Consider the following 25,784-nt stretch of genomic DNA (forward strand, 5'->3'; position numbering starts at 1 on the left):
AGCCATTGAGTTTAGCATTTCAAGGAAAAAAAAAGTAAAAGAAAAAAGGAGAATGGTAACTCAAGTAACAAGTTTATGTACCTAGAAAAGTTAATTTGTTTTAGATTCTTTTAAAAAAAATTTTGACCCAGAATTTTAGTTATCCTAATTACCATCCCAATCGGATATCTCTGTGTGTGGATTCTAGATAAAAGATAAAGTATTTTGAAGTAATAAACATCAGACCCACTGATTGGACTGTTTGTTTAGAATCTGTTTTACTGGGTTTAGATAAGGAAAACTTCAATAAAGCTAACTATATATTGAGTTTCACTGATTAAAAATGCAGTTTTAAAAACTCTGCTTTTGTGGTAAATTTCTAGACAAATCATAAAAGCACAATATTGCAGATACTGTACTGTTCATAGGTACTTGTTGGAGAAGTGAAGTGCTTGTATTTAAACTATCAAAATTCTGACCTTTCAAAATAGGTTTTCTAAAACAATTTTTCAAAAAATCAACATTTGTTTTTAAACTCTTAAAATGTCAAGTAAAAATCCTTACAGATATATCTTAAAAGTTATTCTTTTCAGTCTCAATTATTTTTTTACTTTTAACTATATATTCAACACAGAACCAGTTTCTAAGTAAATGTCTAATGAAAAACTTTCAATGTAAAATAAAACTAAGCAATCTAATATAACTTATATAGAAAGTCTGAGTGTGATTTATCAAAATTCAGAATTAAATTTCTATAATAGTGGAAAACTTTCAGTCTCTTACTATTCAACACCTGTGACTTCCTATGAGACTAGAAAGTTAGCAGAGAGGATCAAACAGACTTAAGCACTGCCCGACTTCTTCTAAAGTGATGAACTCTTTTATCCTAGAAAAGACAGAAATGGCCCATTTTAATTTCATTGAAAATTCCTATTACCATTATCACCTAAGAGACTTGAAAATTACTTAAAAGAAAGCATTTTTTATTTAAGATTTAAAACTATAAATAATGAGAGAAAAGTGATCCTTTCGTGAAAGCATTCTTGAACTTTCGGATAACAAATATACCAATGGTCAGTTTTATTCAACAATTCAGTTAAAAAACAAATCTCGGTGACTCAGAAAAAGAGGACTCAGAAATCTACAGTTTTCTAATATGTAGATTCTTATTAATTCATGATTCTGCACTGATGTCCCAAAGACAGCTGGTGAAAAACATGAAATTTTTAAAAGTCTTATTTTTACTAAAATGTATGTAACAGAAATCATGGCTTTATGATGGCTTGAGAACAGCACTCCATTTCAATCTATGCTTTTAGGTTAAAAGATACAAGTTTTGGCATCTTTAAAGGCATACCCTTAAGCTATAATGAAGATATGTAATTTTTAAGGAAATGAATAGAAAAATTAAAGTATATGCAAAAATTTCCTTTCACTTTATTGCCAGCAGATGTGCAGACAGAAGAAATGAGGCCTTACAAAGAGGGATGGAGCTGAGAATCAGTTCAGTTCAGTTTCAGTTTAGTTGCTCAGTCATCTCCAACTCTGCCACCCCATGAACTGCAGCACACCAGGCCTCCCTGTCCATCACCAACTCCCGGAGTTCACCCAAACCCATGTCAATTGAGTCAGTGATGCCATCCAGCCATCTCATCCTCTGTCGTCCCCTTCTCCTCCTGGTCCTGCTCCCTCCCAGCATCAGAGTCTTTTCCAATGAGTCAACTCTTCCCATGAGGTGGCCAAAGTACTGGAGTTTCAGCTTCAGCATCATTCCTTCCAATGAACACCCAGGACTGATCTCCTTTAGAATGGACTGGTTGGATCTCCTTGTAGTCCAAGGAACTCTCAAGTCTTCTCCAACACCACAGTTCAAAAGCATCAATTCTCTGGCGCTCAGCTTCTTTCACAGTCCAACTCTCACATCCATACATGACCACTGGAAAAACCACAGCCTTGACTAGATGGACTTTTGTTGGCAAAGTAATGTCTCTGCTTTTGAATATGCTATCTAGGTTGGTCAGAACTTTCCTTCCAAGGAGTAGCTGTCTTTTAATTTCATGGCTGCAATCACCATCTGCAGTGATTTTAGAGCCCAAAAAAATAAAGTCAGCCACTGTTTCCCCATCTATTTGCCATGAAGTGATGGGACCGGATGCCATGATCTTCGTTTTCTGAATGTTGAGCTTTAAGCCAACTTTTTCACTCTCCTCTTTCACGTCCATCAAGAGGCTTTTTAGTTCCTCTTCACTTTATGCCATAAGGCTGGTGTCATCTGCATACCTGAGGTTACTGGTATTTCTCCCGGCAATCTTGATTCCAGCTTGTGCTTCTTCCAGCCCAGCGTTTCCTATGATGTACTCTGCATATAAGTTAAATAAGCAGGGTGACAATATACAGCCTTGACGTACTCCTTTTCCTATTTAGAACCAGTCTGTTGTTCCATGTCCAGTTCTAACTGTTACTTCCTGACCTGCATATAGGTTTCTCAAGAGGCAGGTCAGGTGGTCTGGTATGCCCATCTCTTTCAGAATTTTTCACAGTTTACTGCAACCCACACAGGCAAAGGTTTTGGCATAGTCAATAAAGCAAAAATAGATGTTTTTCTGGAACTCTCTTGCTTTTTCAATTATCCAGCAGATATTGGCCATTTGATCTCTGGTTCCTCTGCCTTTTCTAAATCCAGCTGGAACATCTGGAAGTTCACAGTTCACGTACTGTTGAAGCCTGGCTTGGAGAATTTTAAGTATTACTTTACTAGCGTGTGAGATGAGTACAACTGTGTGGTAGTTTGAGCATTCTTTGGCATTACCTTTGGGATTGGAATGAAAACTGACCTTTTCCAGTCCTGTGGCCACTGCTGAGTTTTCCAAATTTGCTGACATACTGAGTGCAGCACTTTCACAGCATCATCTTTCAGGATTTGAAATAGCTCCACTGGAATTCCATCACCTCCACTAGCTCTGTTCGTAGTGATGCTTTCTAAGGCCCACTTGACTTTACATTCCAGGATGTCTGGCTCTACGTTAGTGATCACACCATCGTGATTATCTTGGTCGTGAGGCTCTTTTTTGTACAGTTCTTCTGTGTATTCTTGCCACCTCTTAATATCTTCTACTTCTGTTAGGTCCATACCATTTCTGTCCTCTATCAAGCCCATCTTTGCATGAAATTTTCCCTTGGTATCTCTAAATCCATTCCCTTCTCCAGGAGATCTTCCCGACCCAAGGATTGAACCTGGGTCTCCCACATTGTAGGCAGACGCTTTACCGTCTGAACCACCAGGGAAGTTTGAGAACCAGTAATAACATAATAAAAGTATTTTATTCTCTATACTTTTAGTTTAATTGTGTCATTTTCCTAGGAATTAAATTCTGCTATCATATAAAGGGTAGCTTCTGGAAATTATGTAACATGTTAACAGGGTAATAACCTTTTTAGGTTAAAGTCCATAAAAGTGGTCACAAACTCAAGTATTTTAAAAAATCAGACAGGGTATGAAAGATTATGAAGGGGCTGGCATTAAGAGTGGAATTTATCATGGAAAGAGGGTATATCCTGTGTTGTATGAGTGCTCAGTTGTGTCCAACTCTTTGCAACATCATGGACTGTAGCCCACCTGGCTCCTCTGTCCTTTGGATTTGCCAGGCAAGAATAACTGGAGTGGGTTGCCATTTCCTTCTCCATATCCTGCCTTAGTACATTTAAATTCAATTAAAACAACAATAGTAACATTTAGCTAATCAAAATAAACAGGCCTAGATGCTAGACAACTTCTAACTCTTCGCTCAGAGGAGCAGAAAACTTCGGAAGCTTCAAAGGTAGACTTTTGCTTGCTGCTGCTGCTGCTGCTGCTAAGTCGCATGAGTCGTGTCTGACTCTGTGCAACCCCATAAATGGCAGCCCACCAGGCTCCCCCGTCCCTGGGATTCTCCAGGCAAGAACACTGGAGTGAGTTGCCATTTCCTTCTCCAATGCATGAAAGTGAAAAGTGAAAGTTAAGTCGCTCAGTTGTGTCTGACTCTTAGCAACCCTGTGGACTGCAGCCAGCCAGGCTCCTCCGTCCACGGGATTGTCCAGGTAAGAGCACTGGCGTGGGTTGCCATTTCCGTCTCCGGACTTTTGCTTAATACCAGGTAAAAGTCAAGTTTAAAGACTGGCTGGTTAAAGAGTTCCTGCTTTACAAACAAATCCGTTAGCACTGCCTGTTTAACCTTCAGAACCCTGGGCAAAGTAAGCTGTCACACAGCCCCCAATTCTTTCCTTTTAAATTTACTATCTATGCACAATGAAAAACAAGAGAACAAAAGTCCTCTTTAAATGACTAAGTCTACTCCCTATTGAGAAGATGGCTAAGAACTTAATTCTTCTACAGCTCTAGTCTTTTGTATTAAACGAAGCCCTAAGTACTTCTTCTAAAAATGCTTTAAGTTTTATCCTATTTCCATTCATTGATGGAAAAAAAGCTATTCACCTTTCCCTGTTTTAAGATACAAAGAAATGGTTTAAAATTTCCCTTTTAATGTAAAATGCTGCATTTTGGAAAAATTCTGGCAGCTCCTTGGAAAGTTAAACACAGTTACTATTTGACTCAGCAATTTCATTCTTAGGTATATACCCAAGAGAAATAAAAACCTATGTCCACACAAAAATTAGTACACAAATGTTCATACCATTACTCATCAGGGCCTCAAAGTGGAAAACAACCCAAATGTCTATCAAGTGATGAACTGATAAACCACAAACTGGTAGATCCATAAATTAAAAGAAAATGAAGCACTAATACATGCTGTAACACTGATGAGCCTCAAAAACATTTCAGTTGGTGGAAGTCAGTCAGAAAAGGTAACATGTATTATTCTATTGATGTGAAACACAACAGGCAAATTCTTAAAGAGGGAGGGATTGGGGGCAGGAGGAGAAGGGGATGACAGAGGATGAGATGGCTGGATGGCATCGCAGACTCGATGGACGTGAGTCTGAGTGAACTCTGGGAGTTGGTGATGGACAGGGAGGCCTGGCGTGCTGCGATTCATGGGGTCGCGAAGAGTCGGACACGACTGAGCGACTGCACTGAACTGAAGGGCTGAGTTGGGGAGAACAGAGAGTGACTAAATGGGTAAGGAGCGTTGTTTTGGAGGTGATCAAACGACTCTAAAATTTACTGTAGTTATGACTGCACAACTCTGTGCATATTCCATGAAGTATTAAATTGCACACTTTAAATGGGTGAATTGCAGGGTATGAAAATTGTATCTCAATAAGCCTGCTGTAAAAATACAACAAAAAACTTCCCTTTACTAAGGACATTATTCTTCCTTTGGGGAAGCGACCAGTTCCCTTCCATATGCAGAGGCTGAGAACTAGAGGGATCTCAGAGACTCATCTCAGACTCGTAAGAACTGGAGCCTGAGTGAGGTTAAGAGATTTGCCCAGGGTGGCAGTGCTAGGATCAGGACGACAGGCACCTCCCTAAATTCTGGCGCCCACATTCTTCTCCCCTTTCCCAGCTCTGAGTCTTCTTTCTACTCAGCTCTTGTCACTACTCCACTTACATCTTCCACAAAAGGTCCAGGTGCCTCACCTGAGTAGCCGATCCGTTCTTCTCCTTAGTCCAACATCCACGCACTCTGAGTTTCGTTTCTGGTATCTAAAATTTTCTTTTCCTATTTGGTCAACTTTCAAGAACCCTTTGAATTACAGTATTATTGTTGCTGTTTAGTCCCTAAATCATACGCTCCTGCTAAAGATTTCTTCCCTAAGGGTAACCTACACTATACCAAGATTTAAGCAGATACACTGCTACTTAACACTCACTCTCAGACTACAGTGAAAAGCTAAGGGTTCAATTATATGCTGTATGTAAGCTCAATATATATATACATAAATATACGTATACCACAGGGGAAAAAAAGACGCTTTATGGGTGACGAGTATTCTTTTTATCCTACATATTATTATTTTCATACCTTGAAGTAGTCGTCTTGAGTGACAACAGAGTTTCTCAGTCTATTCTCTGGATTAAATAGACAAGATACCACCGTCTGTATGCTTCTGTCCACCGATTTCTGAAACACAGAAGTTTTCAGTAAAGACTATTCATTCTTTTATTCACTGGTAACAAGCTTTTTGAAAAAGCTTAATAAATACATACATTTATTTCTAAAGAATTCTCATGCAGTTTTTTCATTTTTACCATGTCACATAGTATGTAACTTTTATACCAAATTTAAGAATTGTTTCAGAAACTTAAGAGTACTGGTTTAGAAAGCTCAATTAGTCAAGCCTTCAGATGGCTATTTTTAAGTCTCTTTAACTTTTCCTGTTAGACTGAAAATAGTGAGCCCTCAACATTTCAAGAAACATTTACTCAGGTTGAACTCTGATAATATAACTCTTAAGTTATTTTGGTGTGTGTTTTTTTTTTTTCAAATTTTACATTGTATAACAAATCTGGGATTGTTTTCACTGCTGCTGCTACTGCTAAGTCGCTTCAGTCGTGTCCGACTCTGTGCGACCCCATGGACGGCAGCCCACCAGGCTCCCCCGTCCCTGGGATTGTCCAGGCAAGAATACTGGAGTGGGCTGCCATTGCCTTCTCCATTTTCACTGCAAAGTTCAGTAATTTAAAAATTTTTCCATTGAGAAATACATGAAGGAAGTACACATACTCCAATGGGAATTGTTTACTGTTACGGGAATCGTTCAGTGTTATGCATATTCCAGTCAGATCAATTACTTTTCACATCCTCACCCATTCAAAAAACAAATAATTCAAAAATGAGTGACTGTTACAAGGATTTGCTCTAAAATGATAAAAAGAAATCCCTCTATTTAAGCATCTCCATTACTAGTGCGCCCAGCACTCTCGAGGACTGCCACCAGATGTGATGCTGTGGTGAGAAGGCCGTGAACAACTGCGCAATGTGGCCCATCTAAGCAAAGGTCTAAACTGGTGAAAGACAGGCAGACGAAGCCATACTGATCCCTCTTTTGAAGAGCAGGATTCTTGAGGAAAACTACCCATTGGGACTCTGTCAAACCATGTTAATATTTATTAAGGTAGGTAGGTGTAGTTGCTCAGTCGTGTCTGACTCTTGCGACCCTGTGGACTGTAGCCTACCAGGCTTCTCCGTCCATGGAATTCTCCAGGCAAGAACACTGGAGTGGGTTACCATTTCCTTCTCCAGGGGATCTTCCCGACCCAGGGATCGAACCCGGGTCTCCTGCATTTGAGGCAGACACTTTAACCTCTGAGCCACCAGGGAAGCCAAACAAACCAAAAAAATCCAATGAAAATGGAAGAAAGGGAAGGACAACTGAATCAGTAACTGGTTTGTGGGTACCTAGAATTTCATTAACTTTTATGTAAATTGTGAAGCTTTTAGTCAGTAACTCAAGCTCTTTATATATATTTAAATTTGAGCAAAGATATGTTTCTCAAACAGCCATTATTGAAACTTGAAAAAGCACATATAGAAATATAAACATTAATGAACAAAATTCGATGTTTGCCTTTTGTGGGCCATTTCCAGAGGATGGAGTGGCTTCATGAACTGAGCATTCACTGGGCAAAACTTCAGCTCCTGTATCAACTTCATTACAGTGGTAGTTAATGGTTGTATACGCCTACATTTAAAAGGATAAAAGTGTAATTAAAGAGATGTACATCAGATATTCTTCAAAATAGTGAGCTCATACTCAAAGTTTAAATGTGTATTGTTCTGAATTTCAATTACATTATTTCAGAAACTATTTTAAACTAAATAGTTGAAATGCAATATGGGAATCCTACATTTTGAAATGTTAACATAATCAGAATTAAAGGGAGAATTTCTGTTAAGAAACTTCACATATAGTATGGGAAGGGAATTTCCCAGTGCCTGAGAATTTTTGCTCATATTATGTCCTTCAAATATCCAATCCTGATAAAAGACAGACGGTAACAAAGGCTCAGATATTTTAGAGGTAGCTTCCTCTTTTGTTTTATTCATTTTCTTATATTAACAGTGTTGAGAGCAAAACATTTTTGCTTCTCTCAACAGATTTTTTTTTTTTTTTTTTTGGCTAGAAAACTTGAGGCAGATTCAATATTAATTATAAATCCTTAGAGTTAGAAATAGCACAGGTATTAGTACTATCTTTCTTGGTTACATATTCTGAGCACCGGAGTATGCAGGGCGGCCATTACTTAAGTACAGACAAAATAATCTGAGAAACAAAAAGCACAGTTTCTCCCATGGGAGAGTGTGTATATGTGTGCGTGTGTGTGTGTATATATATACACACACACACACACACACACACGAGTTGCAAAGAAATGTAACACATAAAGTAAAAGGGCATTTAAAATATTTCCAGGCATACTTAATATGGCAAAGGTCAAGAAATACGTAACAGTGAAATACTTTTAAAATACAGAACAGGAAGTACATGCTTGGCTACTTCACCTTACCGGAGGAATAACATAACTCCTTTGTTCCCCAGCAGGCCACTGCGGTGGCATCTTAAAAAAAAAAAAAGAAAAAAAGAAAAGAATGTTTACATGCTAACTTAAATACTGCTTTACACTGTCACAAGGATCTGAAATAGACAATGTTGAGGTACTGGTGCTGGTTTCCTTGAGCTTGTTATAACAAAAGAAAATGGAAGAGAAAAGTACTTTATGATATGTATGATTTTATTGTTACTTTCATATATTAACTCCACCTTTTTCTCAATTTTCTGGAGTTGGTTTTCAGGAAAACTCAAGAGACAGTAGCTCTTTGAATTTATTACCATAGTCAGTGTCACAGGTCCTATCTATGGACAGAAATTCTAGTAGTCAGCTAAAATAAACATTATCAAACATAACTGCAATTCAACGCTCTAAGAACTGAGTAATCATTTTATCTCAACCTATGCCGCTATAAAGACTCATAAGATTCAGCCTGTATGTTTTAGCTATTAGACAGCAAAGGTGAAGACTACATGTTGAAATATAGAAGAGGACACCAAAACTTGTAAGACCGTACAAGAAAAAGCTTGCCAAGCTTATTTCTGTCCAAATATTATTCTCTTATTCTAAATAATAGAGAAGCCCTAATTCTAGACTAATTCTGTTTTTCCTTAAATTTTAGGCACACTCAACTACTTTAAATGACAAACTATTAGGGAAATTTATATAAAGGCCTAAATAATAGTCCAAAGTAATTTTGATTCCTATTAAATTTCCCTATTAAATTACCTGATAATTATAAACAGGCAGCTGATATCCAGTGATAACCTGAACTGGTGAACTTGGATAAGGAGGATAAGCCTGAAAACAAAGTTTACAGAAAGAATGAATGAACAACGTACATTTTTAAAAATCAGAAAGGAGGAGTATCATTCCCAATGCAATAAAAACATGAAAATAAGGAAATCTTATATATTTCCAGTTTTTTATATCCAACCCAAAATTCTATCTGAGTGAGTGCTTTCATGAAGAAATAAGTATTCTCTGTCAAATGTTAGCCTTTTGGGCCGGGAGAAGGAAGAGATAAATAAAGGAAGTGACTGATTTTGCAAGCCCAAGTTTATCTTTTTTGTATATTTATTCCCACCCAGAAGTTTTTCTTAGTCACGATGAAGCTCTATTAGAATAGATTTCCATGTTAGCATTAAATTAATACATGTGTGCTATTTTTTGGTAAGGATATTTGCAGGCAGTTTTGTATTCCTTTGACAGTATTTTGGGGTAACATGGAATACTCCCCACAGACATTTTGGCTCTTTTTGTGTTTTACTTCTAAAAGTTAAGGGCAACGTACAACCCCAAACTGGAAAAGAGAGAGTATAATGTATTATATATTTCAATAAATATTTACTGACTGAAAACATCTAGGTAATAGTATACAAAAATATACCAGAATAGGTAATAATACCGCATGGTAAATTTTATGAACAAGCAGGGCTTTTCTTGTAGCTGTTTTTTTTTTTTTAAATGTAATAAAAGATATATTCTATACTTCAGGTAGATGAAAAATGCAAACAAACGAGAGACACTGCAGAGCCTTTTCACTATTATTTCTTTTCTTAAGAATAAGATGTCTTTTGAGCTGAAGAAGGTAAACTGAAGTAAGAAGAAAATAAATGTTATTTATTATCAATAGGAAACAAGTATTCCAAATTTTACTTTGAATATTAAAGAAATCAAGACAAGACAAATTATATACCAGAAACTCATAGAACTTACAAATATAATTAAATCGTCAGAAATTTATCCACGTTAGAACCGCAAGAAATCAACAATCTGTATGAAGAGACACCTGGAAATCATTGCAAATAAAGACTAGTTGACCCCAGGAAAGAATAAACCAGGTAAACACATGAAGAAAGCTGTCTCCAAGCATTTTAGGAGTTATTTGGGGAAAAAATAAGGAGGAGATGGACCCTCTGTGGCTACAGTGATCAGTTCTCAGATAAAGACTTACGAACTATATAGAAGCAGATACAAGCGCAGTGTAAGAAGCAATCCAACACCAAGGGAGCGTGCCGTGCAAAGACGGGCAAAATAAAGGGCAGAGACGCCAAGGACTTACCACAAGTAGAAGAGATTCAGGAGAGGCGGCAAGAATACACAGAAGAACTGTGCAACAAAGGTCTTAATGAACCAGATAACCACAATGATGTGGTCACTCACCTAGAGCCAGGCATCCTAGAGTGTGAAGTCAAGTGGGCCTTAGGAAGCATCACTACAAACAAAGCTAGTGGAGGTCATGGATTTCCAGCTGGGCTATTTCAAATCCTAAAAGATGGTGCTGTTAAAGTATTGCACTCAGTATACCAGAAAATTTGGAAAGCTCAGCAGCGGCCACAGGACTGAAAATGGTTAGTTTCCATTTCAATCCCAAAGAAGGGCAATGCCAAATAATGTTTGAACTACCGTATAATTGAGCTTGTTTCACATGCTAGCAAGGTAATGCTCAAAAGCCTTCAAGTTAGGGTTTAACAGCATGTGAACCAAGAACTTCCAGATGTACAAGCTGGATTTAGAAAAGGCAGAGGAACTGTAGGTCAAATTGCTAACATCTTTTGGGTCATAGAGAAAGCAAGAGAATTCCAGAAAACCAACTACTTCTGCTTCATTGACTATACTAAAGCCTTTGAAACCGTAGATCATAAAAAAACTAAGGAAAATTCTTTAAGACATGGGAATATTAGACCACCTTATCTGCCTCCTGAGAAGCCTGTATGCAGGTCAAGAAGCAACAGTTAGAACCAGACATAGAACAATGGACTAGTTCAAAATTGAGAAAGGCATACTGCAAGGCTGTACGTGGTAACCCTGATAAATAAACTTCTACACAGAGTACATCACCCTAAATGCTGGGCTGGATGAATCACAAGCTGGAATCAAGATTGCCAGAAGAATTATCACCAACCTCAGATATGGAGATGACACCATGTTAATGGCAGAAAGCGAAGAACTAAAGAGCTCCCTGATGAAGGCAAGTGGAAAAGCTGGCTTAAAACTCAACATTCAAAAAATTAAGATTCTGACATCTGGTCCCATCACTTAATGGCAAATAGATGGGAGAAAATGGAAACAGTGGTAGACTTTATTTTCTTGGGCTCCAAAGTCACTGCGAACGGTGAATGCAGCCGTGACATTAAAAGACGCTTGCTCCTTGGAAAAAAATCTATGACAAACCTAGACAGCATGTTAAAAAGCAGAGATACCACTTTGCTGACAAAGGTCTGTATAATCAAAGCTATGGCTTTTCCAGTAGTTATATACGGATGTGAGAGTTGGACCATAAAGTGTGAACACTTAAGAACTGACGGTTTTGAACTGTGGTCCTGAAGAAGACTCTTGAGAGTCTCCTGGACAGCAAGGAGATCAAACCAGTCAATTATAAAGGAAACAAACCCTGATTATTCATTGAAGGAGTGATACTGAAGCTGAAGCTCCAATATATGACCACCTGATACAAAGAGCCAACTCACTGGAAAAGACCCTGATGTTGGGAAAGATTGAGGGTGGGAGGAGAAGGGGACAACAGAGAATGAAATGGTTGCCTGGTATCACTGAAGTAATGGACGTGCGTTTGAGCAAACTCCAGGAGATAATGAAGGACAGGGAAGCCTGGTATCCTACAGTCCATGGCGTTGCAAAGAGTTGGACAGGACTTAGCAACTGAACAGTAACAAGAACAAGCAACACTAAGAATGACATTTTTAACAAAATGTCCCATCATTCAAAAGTATTCAAACAGCGCTAGTATTGTCACCTATTAAGGAAATTGTTGACATGATTCCACAGAGGATAAGAACTAAGACTGGCTTCATTTTTAAGGTGCTTGCATCAATAATAAGATCTCTAGTATAATACACACACCAAAAAAAAAGGAGCGTAGGTACTTCTTACCTGAACATACTGAGTTATAGGGTTCATCATGGTTGGAGGCTGCATGTAAGTTTCAGTGTTTGGATTACTCCAGACACTCTGAAATTGTGGTGGAGGAGGAGGATTAAAAACCAAAGGACGTGGCTGCACATGATAAGCACCTTTTTAAAGAGTAAAAAGAAAACAAAGTCTATTTTCAGTTCTCTGAAAAGCCACAAGTGTGTCAACAAGAACAATTCCTTTCTTTACTCACAAAAATTTTGTTTCCTGATTGCAGGGCCCAGTTTCAGCTTTTTACCATGGAAATTTATCTGTGACTGAAAATAAAACCGTACCAAAACTAGAATTAATGTCCAAGTCTTTACTTCCAAGACTTTGATAAAATACCCAAGTTCTCTAAAATTACTATTATAAGATAAGATCAGTGGTAAGAATATACCAAATCAAAACTTATCAGCATGAAACCACCTTACTTACCTTAACTCTAATAAAATTTTGAGAAGTTATGGAATTTGATAAAAAAAAAAAAAAAACCTTTACTGTCTCGAATCTTTCCTGTCTCTAGTTCATGAAGCTGGATGCTCAATCAAAAATACAGAGGTTCTGATAAGTTATATAAATTATTCCAAGCCTGAATTTCAAACAGGAAGTACATTTATTTCTATATCTTATAAAAGAATGAGTATATATTCAGGACGCAAATAATACTAAACACCACATCCATAACATAATAGATTTTTTCCAAAAGATTACTTACTTCTACTATCTTCTGCACATCCACGTCATTATAAAATGAAACAAATCCATAGCTAGAAAGTCAGACAGATGAAGTATAAAATCACCACCGTATCAGTACATGGTTTAAAACTAGTGTTCTATTACTGACTAAATGATGGTAAAGGATGAAAAATATACTGAGATAAATAACTGTAAGATTTACATGATAGATTCTCTATAAATACTACTGTTTTACTTTCCTACCCTGATCTACAGATTTGTGTCAGAATTCACAAAGATTAAGGCAGTGTAGGAACTTAATTAACAAAAAAATTCATACCTATGAATCTGAGTTTAACTTATTATCTATGGCAAAATCATTAAAATTTAAGATACTGTGAAATGCATGAAGAAAACAATTCTTTGATAAAACAGACTAATCTTCTTAAGTGAAATGAAGACAAAAAATATTTAAATACAAACACTAGGCAAATGATTAAATAAAAGAGCTGGCAGCAAAACTTATCCTCTACATGAAAGAAGTTACAAAGCAACAAGTTTCACTTATACAAATGTTAGGATACCAGTTTTCAATTTTTCTTTTCTGAAATTCTATATATGGTATAGCTCAGATATTTATTATAATTTATATTGAACATATGTTTTACTCACCCTTTGGACACACCAGTTCGATCCGTGATTATCTTCACTTCTTTTACTGAACCATATCTAGCAAAGAAGCTTCTAATTTCTGTTTCATCCATCTATGCAGAAGAATTTGATTTTTAGAAGTAAAAATTCAACATTGAAAAATTTCAATGATACTATAAAGAAGATTTGGTGATGTGGAAATATCTCCTCCAAGCATCCCCAAACTACATATCTGTATCAAAGATATTTTTAGCCCCTAAAAGTTATACATAAAAACAATTCCAAACCTGCATGAAGTACTTAAAAAAAAAAAGTCTTATGTTTACAACATTACCCAAATCCCACTATTCACAAAATACTTTCAATAAATGAAAACATGAGTACATTACCCTAACATCAATTCCACCAACGAAAACAGTGTTCGGCATGATTTTGCCTTCTGGCAGAACATAGCCTTGGCTGGTGGCAGCTGAAGAAGACTGGGTGCTGGCCTCTCTGGAGACGGCTGAGTTTGGAGTCTCAGGATTTGCTGCAGACTGTAATTTGGAAAGCAGATGTCATCACTGGATGTGCAGGCTAAAATCATAGATGCTGTGAAATATAATTTGTTTTTAAGGCTGCATATTGTCACCCTGCCCATTTAACTTCTACACAGAGTACATCATGCAAAATGCTGGGATGGATGAATCACAAGCTGGAATCAAAGACTGTTGGGAGAAATATCACCAGCCTCAGATATGCAGATGATACCACCCTAATGGAAGAAAATGAAGAGGAACTAAAGAGCCTCTTGATGAAGGTGAAAGAGGAGAGTGAAAAAGCTAGCTTGAAACCCAACATTCAAAAAACTAAGATCCTGGCATCTGGTCCCATCACTTAATGGCAAACCAACAGGGAAAAATGGAAACAGCAACAGACTTTATTTTCTTGGGCTCCAAAATTACTGTGGACACTAATTTCAGCCATGAAGTTAAAAGACGCTCGCTCCTTGGAAGAAAAGCTATGCCAAACCTAGACAGCTATTAAAAAGCAGAGACATCACTTTGCCGACAAGGGTCCACTGCTGTGGTTTTTCCAGTAGTCATGAATGGATGTTAGAGTTGGACTACAAAGAACACTGAGTGCTGAAGAACTGATGCTTCTGAATGGTGGTGCTGGAGAAGACTCTTAAGAGTTCCTTGGACTGCAAGGAGATTAAACCTGTCGATCTTACAGGAAACCAATCCTGAATATTCACTGGAAAGACTGAGGCTGAAGCTACAAACTTGTGGCCACCTGACGTGAAGAGTCAACTCACTGGAAAAGACCCTGACCCTGGGAAAGACTGAAGGCAAAAGGAGAAGAAGCTGTCAGAGGATGAGAGGGTTGGATGGCATCACCAATTCAATGGACATGAGTTTGAGCAAACTCAGGGAGACAGTGAAGGACAGGGAAGCCTGGCGTGCTGCAGTCCATGTGGTCACAGAGTCAGACAGGACTGAGTGACTGAACAACCATAACAATAATAGTTAAGTACAAAAGGCTGCAAGATAAAGATGAAGATATTATACCTTAGCTTATGAAGGAAAACAGAAGCAAGGACAAAAGAAACTGATAAATATTTTTGAAAATATTAGCAGAATGTTATAGATATTAGTTACAATCATGGAAATTAAGAGTTCCTATTTTGTTAGATGCCAGAAATTATGATAAATTTAAGATTTCTACAAACTGCTATACAAATGAAATAAAAATTGCTGTGTTTCCAAATTGGAGTGTTTGGGCTTTTCTCTATTAATTCATGCTCATACTAACGTTCTAACATACTTTGTATTTCTATCTGAATATCTCCTAACTCTTTCCTTTAACTATGTTACAGTGATATTTCATGACAATGAAGTCAGTGAGAATAAAAACTAATTTAAAGCTTTTCCATTTTTAAATGTTTTATAACTTTTTTTTCTAAATGGGACTATATTACATAAGTCACACACCTTGAACTATAGAGAAATTTGACTAGATTTCTTTCCAAGACAGAAAATTTATCACTCTTTCAATTAATTCACAAACACCCAAGGCAGTTCTGCAATTCTTACAGACTTTCTCTTCAATTTCCCCTTCATTTGTGAATGAATTTTCAATACCTTTTTATTTGATAAACTATTTATAGTATTAGCTGTATGTGAACCACAATGGATAGATGTATTTCAGGTGAGAGGTATAATATTCACGCAGAAAACTGCCGGAGTAAAAAGGGTTATGATAATATATTGATTCAACCTGGGGAAGATTTTGTGGCCCAGGGGCACTTTTTGGTTTTCTCAGTTGGGGGGTGTACCTGGTAGAGGAAAATAACAGAAAGGGAGAGACCAGAGCTCTCCTCAAGAAAATCAGAAACACCACAAGAACACTTCATGCAAAGATGGGCTCGATAAAGGGCAGAAACAGTAAGGACCTAACAGAAGCGATTCAGAAAAGGTGGCAAGAATACACAGAACTGTACAAAAAAAAGTCTTAATGACCTGGAGAACCATGATGGTGTGGTCACTAACCTAGAGCCAGACATCCTGGAGTGTAAAGTCAAGTGGGCTTTAGGAGGCATTACTACAAACAAAGCTAGTGGAGGTGATGGAACTCCAGCTGAGCTACTGCAAATCCTAGATGATGCTGTGAAAGTGCTGCACTCAGTATGTCAGCAAATCTGGAAAACTCAGAAGTGGCCACAGCACTAGAAAAGGACAGTTTTCACTCCAATCCCAAAGATGAACAATGCCAAAGAATGTTCAAACTAACATACAATTGTGCTCGTTTCACGTAAGGAAGATTATGCTAAAAATCCTTCAGGCTAGATTTCAACATAACATGAAACAAGAACTTCCAGATGTTCAAGCTGGATTTAGAAAAGGCAGAGGAACCAGAGATCAAACTGCTAACATCTTTTGGATCATAGAGAAAGCAAGAGAAATCCAGAAAAACAACTACTTCTGCTTCATTAATGAATTAACTCATTAATTAAACTATGCTAAAGACTTTGACTATGTGGATCACAATAAACTGGAAAATCCTTCAAAAGACAGGAATACCAGACCACCTTACCTGCCTCCTGAGAAACCTGTATGCAGGTCAAGATGCAACAGTTAGAACTGGACATGGAACACTGGACTGGTTCAAAATTGGGAAAGGAGTGTGGCAAGGCTGTATATTGTAACCCCAATTATTTAACTTCTATACAGAGTACATCATCCCAAATCCCGGGCTGGATGAATCACAAACTGCAATTAAGACTACTGGGAGAAACAGCACCCTCAGATATGCAGATGACACCACCCTAATGGCAGAAAATGAAGAGGCACTAAAGAGCTTCTTGATGAAGGTGAAAGAGGAGAGTGGAAAAGTTGCCTTAAAACTAAACATTCACAAAATTAAGATCATGGCATCTGATCCCATCACTTCATGGCAAACAGATGGGGGAAAATGGAAACAGTGACAGACTTTATTTTCCTGGGCTCCAGAATCACTGTGGTGAATGCAGCCATGAAGTTAAAGGTTGCTTGTTCCTTCAAAGAAAAGCTATGACTCTTTGCGACCCCATGGACTGCAGCCCACCAGGCTCCTCCCTCCATGGGATTCTCCAGGCAAGAGTACTGGAGTGGGTTGCCATTTCCTTCTCCAGGGGATCTTCCCGACCCAGGGATCAAACCCGGGTCTCCTGCATTCCAGGCAGACGCTTTAACCTCTGAGCCACCAGGGAAGCCCATGACAAATCTAGACAATATATTAAAAAGCAGAGACATCACTTTGCCAACAAAGGTCTGTATAGTCAAAACTATGGTTTTTCCAGTAATCATGTACAGATGTGAGAGTTGGACCATAAAGAAGGCTGAGTGCGGAAGAATTCATGCTTTCAAACTGTGGTGCTGGAGAAGACTCTTGAGAGTCCCTTGGACAGCAATATCAAACCAGTCGTTCCTAAAGGAAATCAGTTCTGAATATTCATTGGAAGGACTGATGCTGAAGCTCCAATACTATGGCCACCTAATGAGAAGAGCCAACTCATTGAGAAAGACCCTGATGCTGAGAAAGATCGAAGGCTCCAGGAGAAGGGGGCGACAGAGTATGACATGGTTGAATCACATCCTTGACCCAATGGATGAGTTGAACAAACTTGGGGCAATGGTGAAGGACAGGGAAACCCAGTGAGCTGCAGTCCATGGCATCTCAAAGTCAGACAAACCTGGTTATCTGGTTGGTAGAAGCCAGAGATACAGTAAGCATCCTACAATGCAAACAACAGCCCCCCATAACAAAGAATTATCTGGCCCCGAATCTGCATAGGGTCAGCTGAAAAACTCTGTGATATTGTTGCCAGAATAAAAAGAGTAAAGTGCTAAATCTCATGTTCTGTTTAAGTAAAATGGATATCTGAGACAGCAAAACAGTAATCTGAGAAAAAGAAAAATCCATTAGATGCTACAGACAGTTTCCTTTGGGTTGCACAAATTGGGATATTAACTATAAAATTCATCTAACCATTTCACTAGGGTCAGGTCTTAAGGAAGGCACCATTCTGTCCATCCTATTTCTTAGCCAGCAGATGGCGCTCAAAGCTAAACTAAGGAACATACACCTCTTAAGAGGCCTAAACAACAGGGATTTAAAAACTGCCTGTGTGTGTGTTTCTATACAATTACTAACTTAGATATGAGCTTCCTAGGTGGCTCAGTGGGTAAAGAATCCGCCTTCAGGAGACGTGGGTTTGATTCCTGGGTGGGGAAGATCCCCTGGAGTAGGGCATGGCAACCTACTCCAGTATTCTTGCCTGGAAAACCCCATGGACAGAGGAGCCTGGCAGGCTACAGTCCATTGGGTCGCAAAGAGTTGGACACAACCGAAGCAACTTACCATTAGCAGCACATAACGTTATGACCAACCTAGATAGCATATTCAAAAGCAGAGATATTACTTTGCCGACTAAGGTCCGTCTAGTCAAGGCTATGGTTTTTCCAGCAGTCATGTATGGATGTGAGAGTTGGACTGTGAAGAAGGCTGAGCTCCGTAAGAACTGATGCGTTTAAACTGTGGTGTTGGAGAAGACTCTTGAGAGTCCCTTGGACGGCAAGGAGATCCAACCAATCCATTCTGAAGGAGATCAGCCCTGGGATTTCTTTGGAAGGAATGATGCTAAAGCTGAAACGCCAATACTTTGGCCACCTCATGCGAAGAGATGAGTCATTGGAAAAGACTCTGACGCTGGGAGGGATTGAGGGCAGGAGGAGAAGGGGACGACAGAGGGTGAGATGGCTGGATGGCATCACCGACTCTGGACATGAGTCTGAGTGAATTCCGGGAGTTGGTGATGGACAGGGAGGCCTGGCGTCTGCGATTCAGACAATCTTTAGGTACTTTTAAACTATTGCCAAAAATACTCTACAAATGAATTATGGTTGTTCAGCTGCTAAGTTGTGTCTGATTCTTTGCTACTCCATGGACTGCAGCACACCAGGCTTCTGTGTCTTTCACTATCTCCTGAATTTTGCTCAGACTCATGTCCACTGAGCCAGTGATGCTATTTTAGGTTAAAGGTAAAAGTTTGGTGTTAAAAAATTAATCATAACTAATCAATAGCATGCAGAAAATAAATTACATGTAAATTAGATGACAGAAGTAATTATTTTTCTTAATTACACCTTGAAGTGAGTTGACGGGTTCTAAAATGAGTAATTCTGGAATATTAAGTAAGGGTGAACTTAGAGGCCATCATATACACAATTCTCATCACTACTATTTTCAGTAACGATTCTCTTTTATATGAATGACCAAGTGACAAAGATAACTAAAACTGGGAATAAAACTTATCATCCCTAAAGCATCTGGGATGTCAGCTCTTTGACAACATTTCATTCAACTATTAACATCCACATGCAAGCAAACTGAAATCTACATATACTGACTAGGTCAGACTTTTAAAAGTCTATAATTTGCAGTCATTAGTGTTACATCCAGAGAAGGAAGTAGTTATTAAAGAGAAAAGGAAATTCTATTAAGGAAACTGTACATGAAAATCAGAATAAAGCCTTTTATGTAAATCCAAGAGTAGACTCTCAGGGGAGGGAGGTGGAATCCAAACAATAAACATACAATCCTGGGAAAGCTAAGCAAGAAAAAGGCAAGAATAAAAAAATACACATTAGTCTTGAAAAAAATGGGATATGACTACTATCCCAAAACCCGGTTAAGATGGTCCACTCCTGCACCCAACACAGAGATGGGAAAGTTTAGCAGCATAAAAAAAATATACAGTTAAGAACAGTTTATTGTAAATTCAAGTATGGTTATTAGGAAATCTGTTACTGTAATTCACCACAGAAAAATCATTTGATAAAATATAGTATTTCTTAATTTAAAAAAAACTCAAAATGAAAAAACTTTATTTTCTATCAATCTAATTCTAGATTATCATTAAGTTCAAAGTAAAACATGACAGTAATTTATGCTAAAACTAGAAATAAGGGTCTCTCCTTATCACCACTATAAATTTTTTCCATTATATATGATAAATGTTAAATATTAATAGAGTTCTTATAAATCACCATGAAAAGACAAATACAAATAGAAAGGTGGATCAAGAATGGAAAAAAGAGAAATGGAAAATGTTAATGACAAACACTAACTTCACTAATGATAAAAAAAAGTACATCAACACAAGTGGAATATTTTCCAATTAGACTGGCAACTTTAAAACATATACTACCTTTCACTGGGAAGTGCGTGGAAAGGGGGTCATATTACACACCACCAGTGGGAATATATACTAGTATACCCTTTACCAAGAGTTACTAGGAAAAAATTATCATAGTTCAAAATTGTTATAATATGGGCATAACCCTTTTAACCAGTGATTCTACTCCTGGCAATTTATTTCAAGCTATTAATAAACAGGCCAAAACATTTTCACAAAGATACCCATTATTGTATTGTTGTAATGCACACAAATTACTCATTATAAGAAAATTTGGTAAAATAAGTGATGGTAATATATAAGTATACAATTTTTGGTAAAGTAAGAAATTATGTATTCAAAATTATTTTAAATTTCTCTTTGGAATAAGGCCCACTATATTAAGTGAAGGATACAGGTTGTAATATAGTATTACATGGTACAGTACAATTTTTATGAAATACAACCTATTTGCAATACATACATGAAAGCAATCTGGAAGGACATACATCGAAACTTCAGAGCGGTTACACACCTAGTTTAAGATGGACCTCTGCTTCCTTACATTGATTACTTTCTAATGACTTAATGTGCTAGTTTTATATAAGAAAAAAATCAATATACGTATGCATTTCTCCCCTCGCCTTCTTAAAAAAAGAGGACAAAACTGAACATTCACAGTAACTGAGCTTATTAAGTAATTACTGATGTGGATAAATACAAGACACAATTATTACAAACAGCAGTTGCATACACTTGTAAACGTTTACTTTAGACTTTGTGTGCCCTAATAAATTGTATATAAATTTTCTCCCTTTACTTCTAAAAATAGTGTATACTAGTTATTACACTACAGGCGACACTACACTACAGTATTTAATGCTATGTACATCATCGGAGGCTTGATGGTTGGTCAAAACTGTTCTCAAGAGATGCCCCTCGAGGTGGCATCAACTCTAATGCATTTGACAAAACGCTCATAAATGTCACCCAACAGACCGCGTTAATACTCGAGGGACGCTCTGTTGGAAGGTTTCTGGTTTCTTTAAGGGAAAAGTATTTCACAAGCTAAACATTCCTCAAGCTCCCCACTCCGCGGCCGCTCCGAGGCGAAGGCAGCGCCGACCTCGTGAGGAGATGATGGCGTCCCCGGCCGAGGTCGCCGCGGCGGCCGCCACCGCACAAGCACGAGGTCAGCCCGGCGCCCGCTCCCTCCGCGCGGACACACCCGCCCAGGCCCCCGGGCCCCGCCCCGGCCTCGCCCCGGACCGCGGGGCCCCCGCCTCGGGGCCTCTCGGGGCCCCCCGCCCGCCGGCGCCCCGCCCGCGTGCGCCCCAAGGGCCGCGCCAGGCCCGACGCCATCTCGCGGAGGCCGGGCCGCCCGCCTGCCGCGGCGAGCGCGGGAAACGCGCCTTCCGGGGCGGCGTGGGGCGCGGGCCCCGCCCGGAGCCCGGCCGGCCGAGTGCCAGGCGCCCCTCCACACCCCGGCGGCTGCGGCCCGAAGGCCACAGGCCTTGCACGTGCTGGGCAGCGGCCCCCGGCGCTCCGCCAGCCCGGCCTCATCCCCTCCGCCCGCCCGAGGCGCCGCGCAGGCCGCCTCGCCCGCCCTCAGGCGGGGCCCCCAGGACAGGCAAGCGCGGCAGCCCCGCGCCGGGTCCCGGCCCAGGCCCCCTTCAGCGTCCCGGCCACCCCAAGGAGCCCCCTGGGCCTCCTCCACTCACCATGATGGCGACAGCCAGTGTTCCCTCAGAGGGGCTCGAGGACGAAGCAGAGGCTGGCTTCGGGCACCGCGCTCGGAGCTGCTGTTGGGTCTGCTCGTGCCCGCTGCCCGGCCGGACTGGGCAGAGGGAGCGGCGGCACACCGGGCAGAGACTCGGACGCGGGTGGCGAGGCCGAGGGGCGCCGGCGGACTGAGGCGTGGCCAGCGGGGCGCCGGGAGGTGGCTCCTGCGCAAGGTGCGGGGGGCTCGTCGGGAGGCGCCTCAGCCAATGGGCGGCCGCGCTGGCGCCCCCCCCCCGGCGGCGGGGGCGGGGCGGGGCGGGGGTGGGAGGCTCGTGGAGCACGACTGCGCAGGCTGGGGGTACGCAGGGGGCGCGTGAGGGCCGTCCTCCCACCCCCCCCTCCAAGCGCCGCCCCCAGATGAGGGGGCTGGCCGACCCACCTCAAGCCGTGTTACCCCAAAAGTGCTGTGGAGGCACGCCTGAAATAAGTAGGCCTACTCACATATACACTCAAGTTAAAAACAAACTTGAATGTGTCCAGGCGCTGGTTTCAAAATGGCGTCCTGAAGGCACAGGGTTAGCCCGATCGTGGTCACCCCTACCCTCGCCACCAGAATCGGATTAGCCCGATCGTGGTCACCCCTACCCTCGCCACCAAAATCGATGGAAACGCCAACAGAAATAGCAAATAGAAATATGGATATGGAGAACAGGCACGGAGGCGTCAAAAGTACAAAATCTTGGGCGAATTCCCTTCAACTCTGAGGAAGATGGGGTTGGATTGGAAGAAACACCAGCTAGGGCAGGCCAGCTTGGCGTTCAAGATGTTCCTTCTTTGAAGAAACAGTCATCAAAGCCTGGGTTGCCAGAAACGCAAGGTGTAGGAGGGAACAAAACAGTCAAACATTCCTTTGTTTGGGGAGTTCACATTGTGAGGGGGAGAACTTTTCTTCTAGGCCTCACAGAAAGAAGCCAGGCCTGCCTAGAGAGTTCTAAAACCACCTCAAGGTCAGAGAAACAAGGCCTAGAGCAAGGGTGAGCTGCAGGGCAGCTGGGGCAGCAAAGCACAGAACTTTGGAAACTAGCACACTGTGTCCACAAGGAGTACCCCTGACCTTTATCCTCAGATTTCACTTCTGTACCGATGAGAAATAAGAAAATATTATTCTTTTCAGTAACCAGAAAACTGACCACAAACACCTAACATCACTGGATAGTATAACAATTAACCTGATTTTGAATGTGCTGCTAAACTTATAAAAATGAAGGCAAATACCAAGATGCCAGAAATCAAAATAAACTGAAAATCAGAGCAGTGAGTTGTTGAACCGATTCTTCTCTGACCGTGGGTGTGAGGGCTGGGGTGTACAGTGATTAATCTGCTGGTTTGCCCTGAACCTTACTGGTTTTGGAACTGAGAAACCGCTACATTCTTGGAAACCAGGTCAGAGGTGGTGAACAGCTGTGTCATCTTAGGTGTGGGCCAAACGTTGGTCTTTGTGACTTGAGGCCTGAAATTGCAGGGGCAGAGGTAGGGGTGTGGAGTGGCCCAGGGTGTGCGCTGGTACTGAGTACACGGCAAAAGGCGGTTGGCCACGAGAGACATCAACTCAGGAAAAGGGCAGACTAGGGCAAATGGAAAACACCCAGGAGACAAGCAGCTGGATTTCATTTTCTGGATGAAAATGAAAATTATTTAACTGATGAAATTTAAAAATCCTAAGCCTGCATTTCATGAGTTTGGAGTTTATAGCACTTGGGCTGGTGTTTTCCTTTTAACCTTTGCCTCCTCCCTGCAAAAAGCTCCCAGTCGAGGTGCAACTGGAATGCCTGGCAAAAACAAAACCAACCTGTAAGGATGCTTCCACAAAAAGGTGAAAGGGATTCTCAGGATAAAAGAACCCTTTAAAGTAAAGCTCAGAATGAAAAATTATACTATCTACCATGAATAAGAATGGCAGACAATGAAGATTAAAACGTCAGAAACTTGCAAAAGAAATTTCTTTTGGAAGGTGTGTGTGCGCGTGCGCGTGTGTGTGCGCACCTATGTGAGTGCGTGCACTCAGGGGCATGTGTCTTTTTCTCTATTTGGAGTCATCCACCTTGTATATTGTAAGGTGATTTTTCTACTGTTTTATAGCTTTTAACAAAGTTTTAAACAAAGTCTCAAGCCACTAAATATCTTTACTCACTTCTTGAATAATTCAAAGGTCTCAGGATGTTTTAACTGGGCACACCTCTACTAATTTAGAAGCTTGACTTCCCTGGTGGCTCAGACGGTAAAGCATCTGTCTACAATGCGGGAGACCTGGGCTCGATCCCTGGGTCGGGAAGATCCCCTGGAGAAGGAAATGGCAATCCACTCCAGTACTATTGCCTGGAAAATCCCTTGGACAGAGGAGCTTGGTAGGCTACAGTCCATGGGGCCGCAAAGAGTCGGACACGACTGAGCGACGTCACTCACTTCACTCATTAATCCCTGCTTTAGTTCTATCCTGTTTTCCTTCTGTAAATTAGACATCATTCTTTTTTTAGACCCATCTGCATGTGTAAAAATATTTTGATTACCATTTCTCTGCATACCTCAGATCTTCCTTCTGGGTGGCTTTCCTTTTGCCTGAAGTAAATTCTATAGAATTTCCTTTAATAAGTGTGATGTGTGGCAAACAAGCTTTTCACCTAAAACTCGTTTATTTTGCCCTTGTTCATTGAAGATAATTCTACTGGATATATAATACTAGGTTAGCCACTGTCTCTTTTCCTCAGAATACTGACCATATTATTCTGTTATTTTCTGGTCTCTGTTGCTAGAGAAATCTGTTGTCAATCTAATCGCTGTTTTTCTTAGGTGTTGTGAAATTTCACAATGATGTGGCAAGGTGAAGAGTTTTAAAAATTTCTCCTCAGGAGTTTTTGGACTCTCTGGAATTGTAGATTAACTTTCAAGAATTCTAAAAGTTTTCACCCATTTTCTTGTCAAAGATTAACTGGTTAAGGAATTTCACCTATTTTTCGTATTCCATAAGCAATTCTTATGGTTACTTTTGTTTAGCTCATGGCTTTTCAAAGGTTGATCGTATTTTCTTAAAACCTTATAAAATCTCCATGTAATATAGAGGAAAACAATTGTGATTTAAGATCAAGATTGACTGTAACTATTTCAGTGTGCTAAGATTGATAGTGTAATTCACATAAATTCAGAAATAAATCTCTGTATTGCTTCCTGTCCTCCAGAGACGGATAGGGAAGAGAGAAGAAAAAAGACCAATAAAAGTTTTCTGCCAGTTCTTTTGTGCTCCCAAAGGCCATGACTTTGGATAGAAAGCTTAAAATTAGCAGTATAAACACTCTCATTCATTTGCAAACCATTTTCATAATTTAAGCTGTATCTGATCAGAATCTCTATCTCATTATGTACCTATTGTTTTAAAAATGTACTGACTTGTCCTAAAGAAAAATATTTATGAAATGATATTTATTGTATTAGTTACATTTTTTGGCAATGCATGTTAAAATATAGAACTGTTAACATTCATAACAATATTGTCCATGGATCACTTTAGATTACACTCTCCCCGCACAACAGGAAAATCTTGAATTAGGAGATCTCTATCCATTCTTTGGATTTACAGAGTTAGGTCTCAGGAAGTAG

At 39.9% G+C, this 25,784-nt stretch overlaps 1 protein-coding gene and 1 non-coding gene across 2 annotated transcripts in view; both read right to left on the reverse strand.

Moving 5' to 3' along the window:
• Window positions 1-811: 811 nt before the first annotated feature.
• Window positions 812-25,784, reverse strand: part of DAZL (deleted in azoospermia like) — a 40,177-nt gene continuing 15,204 nt past the window's right edge. Inside the window, exons 3-14 of the mRNA XM_052645895.1 lie at window positions 22,133-22,357; window positions 21,504-21,902; window positions 14,104-14,250; window positions 13,736-13,827; window positions 13,104-13,155; window positions 12,600-12,663; window positions 12,368-12,507; window positions 9,203-9,274; window positions 8,432-8,482; window positions 7,492-7,605; window positions 5,946-6,044; window positions 812-865 (exon numbers count right to left, since the gene is read on the reverse strand). Coding sequence (XP_052501855.1) covers window positions 812-865; window positions 5,946-6,044; window positions 7,492-7,605; window positions 8,432-8,482; window positions 9,203-9,274; window positions 12,368-12,507; window positions 12,600-12,663; window positions 13,104-13,155; window positions 13,736-13,827; window positions 14,104-14,250; window positions 21,504-21,902; window positions 22,133-22,357 — 1,509 coding nt within the window. The remainder of the gene's footprint in view (window positions 866-5,945; window positions 6,045-7,491; window positions 7,606-8,431; window positions 8,483-9,202; window positions 9,275-12,367; window positions 12,508-12,599; window positions 12,664-13,103; window positions 13,156-13,735; window positions 13,828-14,103; window positions 14,251-21,503; window positions 21,903-22,132; window positions 22,358-25,784) is intronic.
• Window positions 7,173-7,244, reverse strand: TRNAL-CAA (transfer RNA leucine (anticodon CAA)). Its single transcript has one exon. It is a non-coding gene; the product is annotated as a tRNA-Leu (tRNA).

Source organism: Budorcas taxicolor, chromosome 1 (assembly GCF_023091745.1).
Source record: "Budorcas taxicolor isolate Tak-1 chromosome 1, Takin1.1, whole genome shotgun sequence".
In the NCBI taxonomy this organism is placed as follows: Eukaryota; Metazoa; Chordata; class Mammalia; order Artiodactyla; family Bovidae; genus Budorcas; species Budorcas taxicolor.